Source organism: Actinia tenebrosa, unplaced genomic scaffold, assembly GCF_029948245.1.
Source record: "Actinia tenebrosa isolate PJP-AT-01 unplaced genomic scaffold, QUT_ActTen_1.0 PGA_scaffold11__36_contigs__length_13525064, whole genome shotgun sequence".
In the NCBI taxonomy this organism is placed as follows: Eukaryota; Metazoa; Cnidaria; class Anthozoa; order Actiniaria; family Actiniidae; genus Actinia; species Actinia tenebrosa.
In genome coordinates, this window is record NW_028292571.1 from 12881956 (window position 1) to 12901655 (window position 19700).

At 37.9% G+C, this 19700-nt stretch overlaps 2 protein-coding genes across 2 annotated transcripts; both read left to right on the top strand.

Annotated features, from left to right (window-relative positions):
* Positions 1-1071: 1071 nt before the first annotated feature.
* On the top strand, positions 1072-5442 carry LOC116288187 (uncharacterized). The gene is made up of 3 exons (XM_089027857.1): positions 1072-1459; positions 2752-2844; positions 4126-5442. The coding sequence occupies exons 1-3, from the start codon at positions 1308-1310 to the stop codon at positions 4256-4258; spliced, it is 378 nt and encodes a 125-aa protein (XP_088883983.1). The 5' UTR covers positions 1072-1307; the 3' UTR covers positions 4259-5442.
* A 5082-nt stretch (positions 5443-10524) lies between these two features.
* On the top strand, positions 10525-13975 carry LOC116288163 (uncharacterized). The gene is made up of 2 exons (XM_031694911.2): positions 10525-12557; positions 12895-13975. Exons 1-2 carry the CDS (start codon positions 11457-11459, stop codon positions 13477-13479), a joined length of 1686 nt encoding a protein of 561 aa, XP_031550771.2. The 5' UTR covers positions 10525-11456; the 3' UTR covers positions 13480-13975.
* Positions 13976-19700: the final 5725 nt, after the last annotated feature.

Genomic DNA, 19700 nt, shown 5'->3' on the forward strand with positions numbered 1-19700 from the left:
CATATTAACCAGATATACCTAGCTCAACCTACGCCTTCTCTTTTTTTGTGTCACGCAAACTGAGTCATCAACAGCCATTAAAAATAAGAAATAAATCAAAAAGCTAAAAGTAGTAAAGTGGGAAGGAAAGAAGAGAAAATGGGGGGGAAAATCAAATGGAGCGGATGCTCTGTAACATGCTGTAACTTATTCTGAACTGTGCACTATTGGGGGAAAATTTTCAAAACTCAATAGGACTGTTTGCATGAAGGCGTCATTTGACTCCCACTACCATAATGCTTCGCGAATTTTCTTTCTTATTCAAATTTGTATTTCCCTATAAGAATGAGAATAGTAAGACAATTGGTGCTAATTAACTGAATAAAAGAAAGTGTGCAAGGGCGTCTGGTAGGAGGTCAGTGACGCCATCATGCAAACGTCCTATTGATGCAAAAGTGAAAAACAAGTTTTTTCAAGTTTTTTTCACCAGACAAAACAAATAGAGTGCTTTTAGTCTCACTGTTGAAGAGTTAGATAAATTTATCTAATTAACTTAGATAACTATTTAGTTGACGTCACCTAAAATAGTAAAAGCGCGCCAAATAACGGTCATGCTAATCCGGGGGGTTGTATCATTGTTTCTCCCCCTGATCTCAGTAGCTGTTTACTCGTAGTTTCAAATTTAGGTGACGTCACCTGAAATAGTAAATAACTTATCTAATTTAGTTGACGTCTCCTATTCAACAGTGAGACTAATATAAAGGGTAAGCAGAACAAAGCCTGGGAGTGGATGAACAAACAATGAATGGTGAGATAAAACAAATTGGGGGGGTGCTAATTTACAAAAAGTGGACCAACCATATACTTTATTTTTTTAAAGTCCCATAGGACGCATAGGTATAGATAAATTATTAAAGTAAAATTGGTTTTTTTTTTACTTAGTTTTACGTGAAAATATCATACCAGCCAAAATCTCACCATAATCCATGCTTCGTTCTACCAGCGGACACCGACCCATACTAAAAGCACTCTAGCTGAAATCTTGAATCTTTGAAGCTGGAACCTTTTTTGGGCTCCCTGTGGCCAAGCATCCAGGCCTCTGCTTGTCTTTCCAAACACGAGGAAAGACAAATACTTCAAAGGAATTTAATCTTCTTTCAAACCCTTTTATTCTAACATTTCCTACCTTTTTCCCTTAAAGTTCATTAATATAGTTCTCCTGATACACCTTAGTGCACAGAAACCTCGTTTATAAGCAACTGTTTATCGCTTTTTTTTGCTTCAAAACTCGACCTATATTTTCTGGAAAATATTCGACAAAAATCAAGATGTCAGAAAACTCTTCTTTGGAAGTTATTGCGGAATACGAAGAATTGTTTGCTAAAAGGTACACAGAAGAAGATGCAGAGTATATGAAGACGGTTGAAAAGACAGCTGCACCTCCTCCTTGCATTCCTGATTGGCTACAGTACCAGTACAGGTAGGTAAAAAGAGTATGAGGAGTAAAATGAGTGTGGGAAGAGATTGATGGAAACAGGGCTACCACTATTAAGCGGTCACCCTGTGTCTGATCAATCCTCCCCCTCCCCCTCCCCATGCATACACAAATTTTCTGGAGCCAAAGACTCCAGTTTAAAAAGGTTTTGGATGAAGCACGTCACTAAAGATTTTTTAGTAGCTTTTATAAACAATTATTGTATATTTAGAATAGTATGTGCACACTGATTGTTCGAAAACTACGCTTTATTAGTGAATGGAGCACAGTGCTGACACCATTGGCATGCGCAAAGTGCTACTAGATCCTGCTACCGCCTTTCTTTTTGCCTAAATAAATCCAAGACCAAAATAAAATTAGTATAATAAAATGAATAAAACAGCTTTGTCCATACTCCATTTAGTAATAAAGCACTTAGGAAGCAACATAAGCACTCAAGAAGTGCGAGAAACACTCGCCTTCAGCTCGCGCTTCTCCTTACACTTCTTTCGTGCTTACATCGCTTCCTGCATGCTGTATTACTGAACGGAGTATGGAAAAAGCTGTTTTATTTGTTGATTATTGAATGAGGTTGACCATGGTAAATTATCAAGACCAAGGTCATATTAAATTCTGCCAAAGATGAAGGCTGAGGTGGATAATATATCTGTGGTCTTGATAATTTACGGTATTATCTGAAAACTTAATTCAATAATTGCTTTATCATACTTTTGTAAATTACATGTATAAGAATGATGAATTAATTATGCTTTTGAAAAAAAATAGCCAACATTTCTCCATTGTGACCTTGAGTGAACTTGACATGATAAATGTATTATCTGCAGGAATAACTACAGATAATACATTAACCCTTTCGCTACTAGAGGCTCTTCCTCAGCCTCTTCCTGGAACATAATTAGGGTGTTTTTTATTTCTCAATATAAAAATGAAAAAACACATGCTCAGTAGATATTGAGGCCTTGCAACACACATCAAAGCAGTTAATAGAATCTGATTGGTGAATGATCCAAAAACAATAGCCCTCATATTTCAACACATATAAATGTCCTAGGGGATAGATAATTGAAAAGCAAAAATGTCCTTCCGCTGGCCTCTAGGAAAAACGTCACATTAAATTTTCTGGTTGGCAGCTTTTGGCCACTCTACTATTGAAAGGGTTAATCATGTTGGGTTCACATGATTGGCTGAGGGCTCTCCGACCAATGAGAAGCGAGATAGTGGGTAAATGTATAATACTAGATGTTGTTGTTCTCATTATTTTCCAATTTCTTTATTAGTCGAGATTATCAGGGTGGCAGAAGAGATCGTCGTGATGAAGGACAAAATCGCTATGGTGATAGGTATCACCCATATCAAAGATCAGATGACAGGTTGGTTAACTATTTATTTTGCTTTGTAATAGAGTCTTACCTAGGGAGGAAAAAATGTTTTTTCTGGCTCAACTGTTCTGGTTAAAATGAAGGCAAAGGTTTACCTGAACAAGTTCCAATTGTCCGATGTCTGGCCGTTATCTTTAAGCCCTTTTTTAAATTCGGCTTTGAAATGTTCATATTTGAAGACATTGCCTACATTTCTGCCAACTTTAATCTTGTTGTGAGCTATAGACCAGGAGACATTAGGTATTATTATATAGTTAGGATAGTATGATTGGTTGAAAACCTTGCTTTATTATTAAATGGAGCACAGTGCTGACACAATCCGTGCACACAAAGTTATGCTAGATCCTGCAACCATCTTTCTTTTTGCGTAAATAAACCTAATAACAAGATAAAATTAGCAACTAAATAATAAAATAAATAAAGCAGCTTTTTCCATGCTCCGTTCAGTAATAAAGCACTAGTGTAAGAGGTGGACATCAATCAAGGTGTTTTCACAACATTCCGCAGACGTGTTTGGGAAGCACTGTTACTGTCATTCATGAATACCTTATTGTATTTCATGAAAAAATTGAGAAAGAGTGGCCTGAAAAACAACAATTTTTTATTGTAAACAAGCAAACTTGAAAGTCACGAGCTCAAACCACTAAAGTGAGCCACACAAAGAAAAAGGAGAGCATTTCCTTGTCCTGACATCAGCAAAAAAACTCGTTCAAAACCAGTTCACAGACTATGTATTATAGCTCTGTAATTGCACTGGAAAATGGCCGTAATACACTGGAAATTGAGTGTCTTGTATTCTCTACTTTCACATCCCCATAATGCCTTGCGTCTTTGGGGGGTAACCAATCAAAAAACTTTCCCAAATTGAAAGGTTTCTTAATTAAATTTATACTATACCTGCTTTTATCTGTACAATACTGATTATCAGTTTATTCCAAGTTATTTTTGCGTGTACAGATCATCAAGAGTTTTGGTCTTAAGAGTTTTGGTCTTACAGAAAATGTATTGACTTACGAAAAAATGTTTAAAATTTACCTTAAAGGTCTTCAAGCTTCTATCTTTTTCTGTTTTTTACTTTTTTATTTTATCTTTGGATACCAAACAAGGTATTGTCAACATTGATCAGCCTTCAGCAAAATAAGTAGGTTTTTACCCTTTGGTTATCCCCCAAAGACGCAAAGTATTATGGGGATGTGAAAGTAGAGAATAATAAAAGTCAATAATTCTGACTCTAACTGTTGTGGTAAAAAAATTTTCTGTTTGTCTCTACAGACGTGGTGGTGATCGTTATGGTGATCGCTATGGCAACCGACAAGATGACAGATCAAGGCACGATCACAGGGACCGTGGACGTAAGCCAGCAACACAATATGGTTCTGATGGATTTTATCAGTATTATTATTGATTATTCGTTTGATTAATAATAATACTATACTATGACCATAATATACATACCTTGATATATCTTTTTGTAACAAATAATTGTTTTAAGAAGCTGACTTTCTCATTCTCCATTATTTGAAGAAATACAGGATTCAGATAGAAGAAGTCATAAAAAATTGAATTTGGCCAGTGAAAAGTCAGTAAATTCTATTTTAGCAGGAAATATTGGAATCCCTTTAATATCAAACAAGGCTTTTTTTTAAGTTTCAACTTTTGAAATATTGGTAGATGAGAAAGAAAAAAGAATCAAAGGGAAGGAAGGGAAAGAAAGGGAGGGAAAGGGACAAAAGAGAAATGGGAAACGGAAACGGGAATGCAATAGGAGAATAGTAATTTTGTATTTTAAGCTTTTTACCCTCTCTTTCTTATCCTTTCATTTCCTATTTCTTTCTATTTCTTTTTTTTCTTCCCATTTTACTGTTACAACTCAAGCAATGTATTAATACAATACAATAAATACAATAGTGCCATCTCATCTAGCTTCTCAACTTTAGTATTTCCATACGAGCATAATCAGCCAAGAACTTTTAATTTAAAAACCCTGAGATCGGATTACCTGTGGTGTCATTGTCGCTTGTGCATCAGAAATCCCACCTTTTGTTTGTAAACAAACTATTGCTAGAGATTTCTGGTTAAATATTATTCCACTGTTCTTATTCGCATGTAAAGACCAACAACTAGTGAACAAAATTTTCTTTAAATAAATATCGTATTTGCAGTTACAAGAGATTTCAGGTTATATGTTCTTCCACTGTTCTTATTCATTTGTAAAGACCAACAACTAGTGAAAAAAAATTCTTTAAAATATCGTATTTGCAGTTACAAGAGATTTCTGGTTATATGTCCTTCCACTGTTCTTATTCATTTGTAAAGACCAACAACTAGTGAAAAAAAGTTCTTTAAATAAATATCGTATTTGCAGTTACAAGAGATTTCTGGTTATATGTTCTTCCACTGTTCTTATTCATATGTAAAGACCCAAGAACTAGTGAAAATATTTCTTTGAATAAATACCGTATTTGCAGTTACAACTAAATTACTGAGATTGGGTTGCCTGTGGCGTAGAAAAGTGTTTCAAAGAGTTGAGTGTCTTTGAGTTTACTATTCGGAAATTCAACCTATTAAAGATTTAAAGATTTCACTTTATTGATTTGTGTATGTACAACTAAAATACTAAAATACTGGGATTGGGTTACCTGTGATGTAGTACGTCATAGGAAGTGTAAGATAAGGTCGAGCACCGGAAATTCTACCTTTTATCGTTCATTACAAGGAATCTCCGCCCATCTCCGCCTACTTATATTTGAAGGTGTTACTTCAGAGATTATTTGTATTCAACTGTAATACTTAGATTGGGTTGCCTGTGGTATCCTACGTCATAGCGTACAGTTGGATAGCACCGGAAATCCACCCTTTGTTTATTCATTTCAAGGAATCTCCGCCTATTTTTCTTTATCTCTTAAAAGCGTGCATATAAACTCTCAAACAGCAAAGGGCTTTATCTCGACAAAAACGAACACAGTCAGGTCAAGGGCACTAGGACACCGAATATGGTTGGATTTCTATAGGTTTTTTCCCCTTTCGATTATTTGAATTAAATTAACGTTATATACTTGTTTACTTATCTTGTGTCCGTGTTCCTTCGTTGTCTTCGTTCGCTGTTGTAGTGCAGACGTTTTCATTCCAAAGGTCAAACGGTTTGAATAGCATACGAGCGTTACTTCTTTAACGGCTGTTCCGTACTTGACTCTGTTTGTACTATACCAACAACAACGCGACCGCGCGATGCTCCTTACGTCAGTAATATTCAACCGTCAGTTAATATGGTTAATCAAATTCACCTTAAGTTCTATAACTTAAAGTGAATTTGATTAACCATATTAACTGACGGTTGAATATTACTGACGTAAGGAGCATCGCGCGGTCGCGTTGTTGTTGGTATAGTACAAACAGAGTCAAGTACGGAACAGCCGTTAAAGAAGTAACGCTCATAGGCTATTCAAACCGTTTGACCTTTGGAATGAAAACGTCTGCACTACAACAGCGAACGAAGACAACGAAGGAACACGGACACAAGATAAGTAAACAAGTATATAACGTTAATTTAATTCAAATAATCGAAAGGGGAAAAAACCTATAGAAATCCAACCATATTCGGTGTCCTAGTGCCCTTGGTCAGGTTTTTATCTTTGCGTTTTTCTTTCCACTGTATTAAGACCTTTCCCATCCGATTTAAAATTTTTGGCAAACAGAACAAATGAAAACAATATGGCATAAAAGTTACTTTCCAAAGAAAAAAAATCTTAATGATACTACACGAGCTCCTAAACTCGTAGTAAACAGGCAAGAGCTTTTTTAAAACTTTGTTTGGGATCACTTCGTTAGAAAATAAAACGACTTTTTTTTGAAAAGTCGTTTTGTCAAAATGGGTCTTCACCTTTCTTTAAACAAAAAAATACAGCTTCTTTTCGATAAAAAATAGTGTCAAAACTCGTTATGGTATATTCTCAAACCAATAAAAATGGCTTTTTTTCGCTATGCCGTAGTCGGTCTTCATCTTGATAATTGGCAAGAAAATGACTATTTTTTGTCAAAATGGGTTTTCGCTTCGCAAGAGTTTTTATTTTCCTTTTTTCACAAAAGTAGATCTATTCATCTCATAAAAATAAGAGAAAAAAATTCTCTTATTTCCTGAAACACTTCTTTCGTCATTTTTTATTCAAAACCAAAGAATACACGATATTGACAAAAACGTACTAAAATATACTCTTTGTATATTTTTCAAATATTTTTCAAAAAAAGTGGTAATGAGGATATAAATCTTGTTATATTGACCGGGTGGTGATACAATCATCCTACCGGGTTTTTTTTTCAAGAAATTTTTTTTTAAAACAAAAAGATATATAAAGTAAAAGTACATTCCGGTATGCATCTTTGCAAGGATATTGCGTCGAACTTACTCTCCTAAGGTTTTAGATGAATTCTAGATCGCTTTAAGTAGTTTTGGTTGTCATAAAAGTTGAAGCACCAATTGAAGCAAGCACTAAGCCCTGTGAGCAGGAGAGTACGAGTACTGATGGCCGCGAACAATCGTGTAGAAAGTGGCAAAGTTATTACAGCCAAAGCTGGTCGCAAGGAACTGGAAAAGTACAAAAATGCTCTGGAAAAGCAGATGAAGAAAGAGAATTCCTTGTTTCTTTTCAAGTCGAATAAATTTCGCACAGCGCAGGAGAAGAAATTAGGAAAACGATTTGAAAGCTCCGTCGAGGCGGATCAAAATATGGAAAAGAGACCAGAGTTTCCTCTAAAAGTAAAATCTCGAAAGAAGGAAGTATCGGAGATGGAAAAGACGAAGGCATCTAGTTGCTCAAAAGTGAATCGTTTTGGAAAAATTGTCAAGAAAGGGCCGCAGTTACTTGTTAACTCTGTTACTTCAGTATCGATACGGAATGATGAAATCAAAAAAGATGTTGAAAAAAGTGAAGACTTTGCGTTACCATCTGTCAAGGATGGGCATTTGTGCCCGAAGAATTGCAATTCAAACGTGAAGGAAAGAATAGAATATTTTGACAATGAGAAACTTCGTGATGTAACTAGAAGTTCAAGATCCTCTGACAAAGTTAAAGAACTGGAAAAACCGGTACTGATATTAGACACTGCCAAGCACGTTAATGACATAGATTTAATGAGCAGGAATTCAGAGAAAAAGAATTGTGAGAAGTTAGAGCATGATATAACCGAAGAGGAAGAAACCAAAGTAGGAAATACACTTACAAATTCTGAAGCAAACAACGAGCTTGAAAAAGTACGACAAAATTCTAGGAAATCCTTCAGTTTGCCCGAAATTTCTGTTAATAAGTTAGTGGATGCTCCAAAACAAGTTAAAAGAAGAAAGCATGGAAGTAAGAAAAAGAGGGGTGGTTCCTCAAAATCAGGCACTCGTCGAGCGCTCGTTAAATCCTCGAGTCTTCCAGATGTCCGTCGTAAAAGTTCCGAAGATGTTCGGAAGCATCCGACGGTACAAAGATCAATTGCAAAACCCACAGAAATGCCGTCAAACAGAGGAAAAAATAGTCCAAAGAAAGAACCCAAACGAGCTGTAGCCGATTGCAAAAACGTTCCCGTTGTAATCGTACCACGGAAACCTTCCGATGTTATGCCGAAGGGCTCCGAAGTCAAGGAAGGTTGGTCGGTGGTTTATCGTGTTGTCCGAATGAAACGTCGGTTTGTGAAGAGAAAAGGACAAAGCACACTAACAGCTCGGGATAGTGATAGAATTAGCAATCCTGTGGAGGATGTAGCGGTTAAGGAGACTGTTACACAAGAAGTTTGGGAATCGTTGAAAAATTGTAGATATCTTAGGGTAGTCAGTCATGCTCAAACTTGATTGAGAAAGCGCTTGATTGGTCTATGAAAATGAGGACGATGATGGAGATGGTACATGATGATGATGATGATGGTACATGATGATGATGATACATGATGATAATGGTACATGATGATGATACATGATGATACATGATGGTGATACATGATAATGGTACATGATGATGATACATGATGATACATGATGATAATGGTACATGATGATATTGATGATGGTGTACATGATGATGATACATGATGGTGATACATGATGATAATGGTACATGATGATGATACATGATGATGATACATGATGATACATGATGATACATGATGATAATGGTACATGATGATATTGATGATGGTACATGATGATATTGATTATGGTACATGATGATACATGATGATGGTACATGATGATACATGATGATGATACATGATGATGATACATGATGATGATACATGATATTGATGATGGTAATAAATGATGATACTGATGATATTGATGATGGTAATAAATGATGATATTGATGATGGTAAATGATGATATTGATGATGGTAAATGATGATATTGATGATGGTAAATGATGATATTGATGATGGTAAATGATGATATTGATGATGGTAAATGATGATATTGATGATGGTAAATGATGATATTGATGCTGGTAAATGAAGATGATGATACATGATGATTATGTCAATGGTAGTGATGTTTGTGGCGGTGATGATAAAGATTGTTATGATGTTGATGTTGCTGATGATACAACCGCAGTGATTGGGATAATGTTGATAATTAAATAAGGGATTATCTCAAGGTAATTCTCATCGCTAAAGCTAAGCATCAGAATACGTGACGCCATTCATTAATGATGACGACGGTGATAACAATGTTGTATATGCATTCTAAAGTTAATCAGTATGATGATTAGGCATGTTTTTGATTGCACTACTTGACAGTATCAATATTACTGCAATTTTCAAAAGCATGCGAACTTCTGTGTCTTCGAGCTGCACGCTGATTTTTTTTTTTTTTTTTTTTTTTTTTTTTTTCTCTTCTTTTTCTCGCTGGCGCCAGTCAAAAATATGAAAGGTACCGACTGATTAGGTTTGATTGACGGCAGCGAAAAAAACAAATTTCAGGGTGCAGCTCGCAGACACAGAGTTCGCATGTTTATATTGATATTCGATGTTGATGTTTGAATAAGAAAAGCTGTGATAATACGTACACTTCTCTTAAATATCTATTGCCTTCTAATTTATTTGCCATCAACGCCTTCGAATATCTATATCAAGTTGTTTATTTACAAACTAGATAACCTCGTGTTTGTTCTTAAAGATGAATTAAAGGATAATTTTCAATGTGTACGTTGATGATGCAATTGCCAGTTTCATTAAAATTGTTTCTGAGCAGGCGTAGGTCTGTGCCCGACCTTCTGAGCTTAGAATTTGAACGCTTTTTGCATGAGCCACTGGCTCAGGAGAATTGAGCAACCACTCCCCGCGTTATCAAAATAAAAACTCTGGTTGTCGAAATGTCAGTCACCACCAACAATAGTCTTTTTCAAGACTACACTCACCCAGACGATTACATTTCACAACAAACTCTGGTTGTGATAGTAACATTTAAGGAGTAATTTTACAGTACAAGCTAAGACAAGGTGCTACGTTTTGACTTGCAAGTCATCTTTATTGTGCTTAAGCTTGCTGTCGCCATGGAAAAATAAATATTTACGAATGTGTATTCACCGCTGTTTACATTAGAGCCCAGCTGAGTCGAAAAACACTTGTTTGGGCTAAAAGAGTTTGTTCATCTGACTTTGACGTACAAAGATCATCCCTAAAACAACGCAATCTGTGTAATCTAAAAGCAGATCCTTTTATAATTTACGCCTGCATTTTGAACTCAATCTTGTATTATTTTTGTTCGAGTTGATTACGTTGTATAATTCCTTACGAACAAAGCCATGGACCGACCTTGTTTGTTAAACCATCTTTAGACGTCATCAATTGTGCTTTCTATACGAGTTCTGACGTTGGACCTTCTTTACCGACGTTGCTAACGCTCTAACAATGGGCCTCGTTGAGTTGATTGGTTTGAAGACCACATCTTACATTCTTTTGCCTATTATTTCTCAGAAAATAGGCCTTTTAGAGGATTAGTGATAATTACCCCATTAAATTTATCCCTAATCAAACCTTTATGAGCTGTTCTATTTATATGCATTGGCTATTTCTAATTTGGAATCCTTATGCTAAAAAGCGTTTTCGCTGTTATCCATAGGCTCTGTCAAACTCTTGTCTGTAACTAAGAAGTCAGTACGTACAACAGCATTGGTTTTGGTATATCGATTCAAGCCGGGAAATTCTTTGACCTTCTGAACATCACACCGGACTACAGTTATAAAGGACTGCAGTTATAAAGATATTCCATGTAATTTTGCAAGACAATTAAGTGGTAAATTCAGAGCCCCAAACAAATCGTAAAGTTTCTTTCGTGTGAACAGAGTTAATAACGGAGTTAACTCTGCTGTGAACAAACTGCTCCTCTGAAAAGCACATGGTCAAAAGTCTTTTGTGTCATCACTGAGTGGACTTGCTAAAAAAACAGGCAATTGAAAACGTGTCTTTGAAAGTTTAGTGAAGCTAATTTTTTCAGTTTCTCTGGCAAGATTTCGTCGTTGTTTACGAGTACCTCGAGCAAGGACAATTAACGTAAGTTGAGTGATAAGCTACAGCTTAAGAAGTTCTTTGCCTCCATATTTACTGGTATAGAAACAAGTCCTTCAAGTGCCATGGATGACAGAGCAACAGTCAAGCAATTAACAAGCGTCAGGCTACAAAAAGCAATCAATAAAAACCAAAACTTCGACTTGGAGCTTAAGAAAGAACTTCAAGTATTAGAGGTCAAGAAAAAGGCCTCAGAAAAGGCGTTTGAACAAAGAAGAACTCAGTTCTTAAAACATCGTCTGTGTCTTGAGCCAATGAAGAAGTTACATAGTTTCCACCGCAGTAGCAATGGCTCAGAAAAATGGAGACAAGAACGGGCAAAAGTTTCTGGACTTTTGGACCTGAGGAACTGTTACTCCACTGGGAATTTATTACAATATTTGCTCAGCTCCAGAAAGGACCCATCTTGTGCAAACGAAAGCTCCAGTGAGGAAAGTGAAAAGCTTTTCAAGAAATTCAGCCTGGACTCGGCCAAGGATGATGGAGGCAAACAGAGTGACTCACTCTCGAAAAATTGGGGCAAAACATTCAGCGAGCCACATTCTTTGAAGGGCAAAAAAATTCCAAAGAATAAAGGAATTAATGTTTGCACAAATGAGACTGACAGGGGAAATCATAGCGATGGCACTTCTTTTGAAAATCTCAGAGTTCCTTCTTTCGGAAATAAATTATCATATAGTGACGATAATTTAAGTGACAAGACATCTAAACAAGGGAGATGGTTAAAAAGCTGTGCGGCGCCCAGTATGTTAGCCATCCCACCCATCACCAACCCCTTGTCTAAAAGTGACGAATGTTTGTCGAGAAAAGATAAAAATATCACGAGTCACAGAAAACATCTTTCGCTGCCTCCTCTGACGAGAACACGAAGCAAGAGCTTGGAAGTTCTTCGAGATTTGCCCGAGAATAAAACAGAAAGTAAATCTGAAGGCAAAGATATTAAAGACACGAGAAAATTGTCTTGGACTGATGCTACCAAAATGCAACGGGTGAAAACAAACTCGTGGTTATCTGTGGAGCAACAGCCATTGAAGAAGCAGGAAGCAGGTTATGGTGGCCAGGAAGAAGGCGGCATGAACTCGAAGTCCAATAAAATGGAAAGATCATCGTCAACTCCTGATCTGTTGGATATTGAGCCAGAAGTAAAGTATCTTCTGCTAAAAGATGTAAGTATAGGGTGCATTCATCTTTTGAGAGGAGGGTGGGCCGAAGGCTAGGAATCCCTATAAAAAAGTAATGTTAAATCTTTAGACCCTCTGTATAAAAAGGTGACCGTCCCCTTTAAGTAGTGTGAAAAATTTGATGACCCATTTTTTTGATAGAGTAGAAATTTAATGGCCCTCCCCTGAATTCCTCCGACCACCCCCTCGCACAATCCCTGGCTAACAAACGCAGAGCAAAAGAGTACTCGAAACTGGAGTATTATCCCGCTATTAAGACATGTCGAGATTTGTGTTCGTGTAAACGTCTTATTAATGCATCCATTCATGTTTCATTCACTAGGATAAGATACGCCTACGGCGCATGCGTGCTTCATTACATGCCATTCGCGTAATGGGTGACATGAAAGAGTACAGATACATTAGGAACGTGGAATTTGCACACCAAAATCAACAAGAAACGAATCCACAGACTGATAAGGTCAGTGGTAACGATTATCCTGATCATGCGCAAATGCATACACTTGAATCTGAAGCCCAGTCCCAGGCCACTCAAGATATTTCTGCCAGAGACGTCGGTGGTGGCCTGGTTCATGCTCTTGAACCAAACAATCTCGAAGGTGCGGAAACGTGTGAGCAAAAGCCAAACGGCGAGAGAGGAGTATTTGACGCCGCCAACAAAGGCGAAGAAGCCTTCACAGAGGAAGAAGATCGTTTAAATTCAAGTGCAGAATCAACTTTAGCTGAGATGTTCGATGAAATAAAACATACGAGGTATCTCAGAGTACGCCCAAGGATGTCCTCTGGCGACCCTGATGATGAAGATGATGATAGCGATGATAATAGTTGTAATATCTCGTATGGGTATCGGGTCCCGTTAATTATCGTTGGACACACTAAGGCCGTGATGACACCAGACGATTCCTAATTTCATTTATTCATATTTACTTTATAAATTTATAAATGTATTAGATCAAAACAGTTGTCATGCGATTTAGGAGGGGTAAGAATACCTGATACCAACCACCTATGAATCTGTAATCCTTATTAGCCATTCAGGGCTTGAGCAAAAGACTTGGTCGAGTTTCATTACAGTGCATTTTGGGGTTGTTTTTGGGGACATATTTCCAAGATGGCGCCTATTCTGTCCCCCTAAAACAGTCCCACAATGCACTGGCAACTCGACCCAGTCTTTTCCACAACCTCTGAATGACTAATATTAAATCTCCAAAACTAAAAGACTTTCAAATTGCTTAATGAATTTACTGTCTGTTTCAAGGTATGCTGTACAATGCAGTTGTGTATATAAACATAAAATTAAACCAAAAGAAATAAACCCTTCAATTTTATCGATACCGGCCCGCCCTAGACAAACTCTGGGCTGATCTAAGTCAGGGCACGGCTAACTCACAGATCAAACCCTGAAACAACCTCTGGGCTGATCTAAGTCAGGACATGGCTAACTCACAGATTGAACCCTGAAACAACCTGTGGGCTGATCTAAGTCAGGGCATGGCTAACTCACAGATGGAACCCTGAAACAACCTCTGTGCTGATCTAAGTCAGGGCATGGCTAACTCACAGATCGAGCCCTGAAACAACCTCTGGGCTGATCAAAGTCAGGGCATGGCTAACTCACAGATCAAACCCTGTAACAACCTCTGGGCTGATCTAAGTCAGGGCATGGCTAACTCACAGATCAAACCCTGTAACAACCTCTGGGCTGATCTAAGTCAGGGCATGGCTAACTCACAGATCAAACCCTGAAACAACCTCTGGACTGATCTAAGTCAGGGCATGGCTAACTTCCAAATCAAATGAGAATTTCGAGTTTTTCGAGGAATTTGTGGAGCCGGAGAGCCTGGAGAATAAACCCACCACTTTACAAAGATCCATAACAAGCAAAGCAATAATATCATGTAGGCCGCGAATGACACGTCGATTCAGTTCAACTGAAATTTTCATCAAATTTATTTTTTAATCAAATTTACAGTGCGAATCGAAAACCGTGGGCACCTAGAAATATTTCAAGAATGTTTGATCAGCCAATCAGAAGCGTTATTGTTATCTTTCCATTATCTCGTGGCTAGAAAGTCGATTCCGATTGGCCAAAGAAGAATAGAACACTCCTAGAATATTTCCAGGTGCCCACGGTTTTTCGATTCGCACAGTGACTGTACAATTTTAGAAAATTTTAAATGTAAACTAGAAAATACATAACTTCAAAATATGTAAGATATAACATAACAAGCCGCAAGGCCGTTTTTTTTTTTGGTAAATATTTGTGCCAGCATGTTCCCAGTATCACTATGGTTACTACCACAAATTCTAGTATCGTGTCAATTGGATTAATACTTCAATACAAAGCAGCGTAATATGATCAAATAGCAGTGCTGTTATTCTCTTTACCTCTTCGCATTTTGTTCTAACTACTTCAAAATATATATATGAAGAAAATTTACTCAAAAAGGGTCTTACTTCTTAAGACCCTTTTGGTGTGATATTCGGATTGAAGACCTTTTAAACACCGTGTTTGAATTTGAAGTTTTCCCAATTTTTTAAAATCAAAAGACCACACCCATTTCCTCTTTAAGACCCCTTTTATCTAAATATTCTTCATATACAACTTAGAAATTCCATAGAACTTCACTATTTGAACGATATATTCTATATAAATCGAGCCTAACCCTAAATAACACAGAACTCGAAACCGTATCTATAGTATTTACTGGAATAAACTCATGATTCAAAACTGTTACACACTAAATATTCACTTTAATCTGTTCGACAATTCCGGCAAAGCAGCGATGCTCTTTCGCCGACCCCCGTCATTCAATCTAGACGATCTCGCTTGCACTATATTACACAGCTCTCCAGACTCTAAAGATGTTACACTCTTTCGTCGATTCGCTATTCCAACATGGTCGTTTCTTTTCTTACCATTTCCCCCTTGGTTATCGTTTGCGGACTGGCCAGGAAATATTTTCCCCAGAGGACCCCCAAAGGTGCTCAATGAAGTAATACTTTTGCGTCTTCCACAGACACGTTTCGCGTGGCCAACGTTATGCTCGGTGAAGATGTCCGCTGGGCTATCCTCAAAATTACGCAAGGAAGCAATACTCTTGCGTCTTCCGTGAAGAAACTTCCCTTGACACGAATTACCCGATTCATAAATTTCACCGCCATCAGGCTGCGGCAGTAGCCCAGCAGAAATCCCTTGCACCCCATCCTCAAAGTTACGCAAGGAAGCGATACTCTTGCGTCTTCCGTGAAGAAGCTTCCCTTGACACGAATTACCCGATTCACCGCCATCAGGCTGCGGCATTAGCCCAGCAGAAATCCCTTGCACTCCAATGGACACGATACTACTGCGTCTGCGAGTCAACCCTGATGGAGCTAACCCATCCCCACTCTGTCCCCCCTCGGTATTATAATTATTTTCACTAGTAAAGTGTCCAAAGACGTTCCCTACGGGTCCCCTCAAGTGCAGCCCACGCAATGACGAAATACTCTTACGCCGATGTGAAATGCGCTTGGTGGTATTCAAAGGTTGCGCATGCGCCGTGGAAACTAAGTCCAGAGGTTTCGACTCATCGATGCTTTTCTTTCTTGAAACGTTAACCTTCGTTTTTTCTTCGACTTCAACTTTCTTTAACTCGTCGACATTTGCAACACTTTTTCGTCTTTGCCTTAAAAGAGTACCTCTTCTTAAAGGATGAGAAGCCTGGCCTCCAAGGTTCTCCTGCTGGAAGCCGTACGTCGTCTTCTCTTGAATTTCTGATAGCATTGTCTCGTATGAGCTCTCAAAAATTTCCGGATTCAATCCACGTTCCTGGTCGCTAAGTACATCGATAAGTTCATTGTTTAACTCTACGTTGTTTTTCAAAGTAGATTTTGAAGGACATTGTTTTATTACATCGTTAGTAGATTCGTTATTCATTGTGTTCACACTTCTTTGTTTCGCGATTTCCAAGCCTCTAATGGTATCGCTATTGTTCTCATAACTTTGTTTGCTTCTGTGATTAGAGATAATAGTATTATTTGCCTTTGATGGATCAGTGTTGATACTTCTAATTAAACCAGAATAGTTGCGTGGTGTCGTTCGTTCATCACAGCACTCATTCCTCTCGATCGAAACGTTTTTAACTCCTTTGAGCGTTCCATTACGAGTGCTTTTTTGAATTTTTCTATCCGATTTAATCTTGTTCAAATTTTTCATTCTCGTCAAAATTAACTCCTTCCGTTTTTGGTTGACCTGATCTTCGTCTTCCTCGTCGCCTGTACCATATATTCCATGATTCACTGAAGTGTCAATAACTCCTTTCTTCACATTGAACCGTCTTTGAATATTATCCCCTGTTTTACTCTCAACACCTCTCCTCTCATCTTCGTTCCACTTATATTTTACCAGAGTTCCTAATCCTCCTTTGTTTTGTGTTGAAATCTCAACCAAACTCGACTTTCTTCTTGATACAATTCCTTTTTGTGCCTGGAAATTTGTCTTTCTAGGTTTTCTTCCAGCTTCCACAGATTCCATTTCCCTTCGCGGTTGATATTTTTCGTCGTTCTTATTTTCACCATCTTCATTATCTTTTACCATTGTTTTCTTATGTTTTCCTGGTGTCTCTATATTCTCCGAATCACTTTCCAAAAGAGGTTGAAAAGCATTTGACAGAGTCTTCCGACGATTTTGATAAAACGACATTTGTTTTTGCAGTTTTGCAGTTTCAATTTCGAATTCAATCAAAGATTTTCGCCTATTCTGGTTCTGGGGCTTCTGCTCTTCTTCATCCTTTTTGTCGTCAAAAATCTTCGCATTTTCTTCATCTATATTCTCGTGTGCTTTCGCCAATCTAGACTTAGTCAGCCATTTTTTCGCCATTCTCTTAGCAGAAATGATGTTATGAATCGGCTCTACAACTTTCTTGTTGGCGCTTGCACGTTTTTCAAGTGCAATTAGATGCGAATTCTTCTTAATGTCATTTCCTTCAACCTTGAACACATTTGCACCAGATCTTGGATTCCTTGTAATGTAACTCTCTGGGATACTTTCTCTTCTCTTGAGCGTTGCTTCCAAGAACTTCTGCTTTTTCTGCAGTAGATTTTCCAAAGATTTCTTTCTTTTGGCCTCGACGGCTCCTAAAGTTTCTGTTAATTGACCATTGACTTTAATATTTCTATCCAACGCGGTTTGAAGTTTAGACCCACAGATTTTTGGCTTAATATCTGTACTCTTCATAGCGTGACTTCTTTGGAATCTCGTCCAGGAAGCTTCAAAAGTCCTGGAATTTTTTCCCTGGTGAATCTTTGGACCAGCAGGTTAATTTGTTTGCGAATACCGCGATTACACTATTTACTGAGTTTGTGAGACAAGAGAGATTCGTCATTGTTTTAGGCCATTGTTTCACGCTCGTTTGACCCTGAGTTATTCTTTATTTATATTGTGTTAACTAATCTTCACGAATAAATTAATTAAGCAGACCGTTATCATGGATTAACAAAACTACTTTTAACATTTTTTGAAATGGTGCAATCTGTGACCAGTATTATCAAAAAGTCGTGCACGCCAGAATAGACCCTTTGCCAATGGCGGCGGCAAATTCGAATGAGTTAAAATTTAACTGAGTGAAAGACTGGAAATATCGAGCACCTTTACTTTAGTAACCCTACAAAAATTCATCATATCAGGTGTTATATCAGCCGAGAAAACTTAAGATGAAAATTGCCAAATTTACAGACGTTTGTATGTCAGGGGTATACGCAATACCTAGAGGGGGAAAAATCCTTCATTTTCTCTAGTTGCTGTGATTGTTTAAGCTAAGCTATTGTCATGTCAATGATGATGAAACAAGGCAACTTGGCAATGACTCTTATGATAATGGTTGGCAAATTAACTTCACGTATGTTTGTAAACACCAACTAGTGTTATTGATGGGTTTAACCATAGTTAATATTTAATAACTATGGTTTAACTTGACGTCTTTTCCTGTCTCGTGCCGAATGTTCATCAGGTGGATCACAAGTTTTTAATATGCTATAAATAGACTTCTTTATGCTCAGCTGACAGCACATGGTGGTCAGTGTTTTTTGGTTGATCTTACAAGAAAAGCTAATGAGGAATGCTTTGTTATCGTCAGCCAACATGGCGGCTATGACGAAACATGCACCCCAAGAATAGGAGGATACCAATCAAACAGCCGCCATGTTGGTTGATCTAACAAGAGAAGCTAATAAGGAATGCTTTGTTATCGTCAACCAAGATGGCGGCTATGACATAACATGCACATCAAGAATCAAGCATAGTCTTCACTAAGTTTAATAACTAAAGTCTCCGCTATAAGTTTTTGCCTTTAGAGAACTCAATACCTTTCAAAATCCATTTTATTTTATCATAGCGGGAAACTCTCACGTGACCTACTTGTGACTTATGGCTGGAATGATCAGATCACGTGACCTATTTGTCATGCAATGCGACCTTCGTATGTCCTATAATCAGACAACGAGGAACTAATTCAGCTGGGAGGTTCTGTTCACTGTCCAAATTTACATCGTTCCCTCGTAAGTATGTACAAAACTTGAGTTTGTCCATGCTGGAGGCTAAGTCATCCAGAGATTCGTCGGCCATCTTGTTTTCCTTCTTCTGCTCGCCATCCCCTTCATCGTTTTCTTTCGTCACCACATCTTGAGCATTCTCTCTACTCATTGGTATTTTTTCCTGAGAATTTTGCTTCTCAACAACCGAAGGGCTACTGCGCATGTCAATGCTGTCTAGATCCGGGACATTCTTCTGTTTGACGTCATCGAGAATTTCCAAAATGCCACTCAAGTTGCTCATCTCATCAGACATGGTTTTACGATTAACACCCCTTGGTAGTTGCGTGCCTGGTGATCCAATTGCTTTCCTTGGACGAACTAGTGAAGATGACGCTGAACGCGGTGAAATCCCATTCACTGCAGTATTTGGTGTCAGCGGTTCTGGATATGAAGTCAAAGATGATCTTCTCGGGCTTCTCCCAGCATCGATGGGAAGTCCTCCAGTGGAATTCGTTCTCTGTTGTAGCAAGATCTCTGGTTTTAATCCCCTAGGAGATGAAATGGGTGGCAATTTTACCCCAGTAAATTTTACCCCGATGCTTGGACCGCTGACTA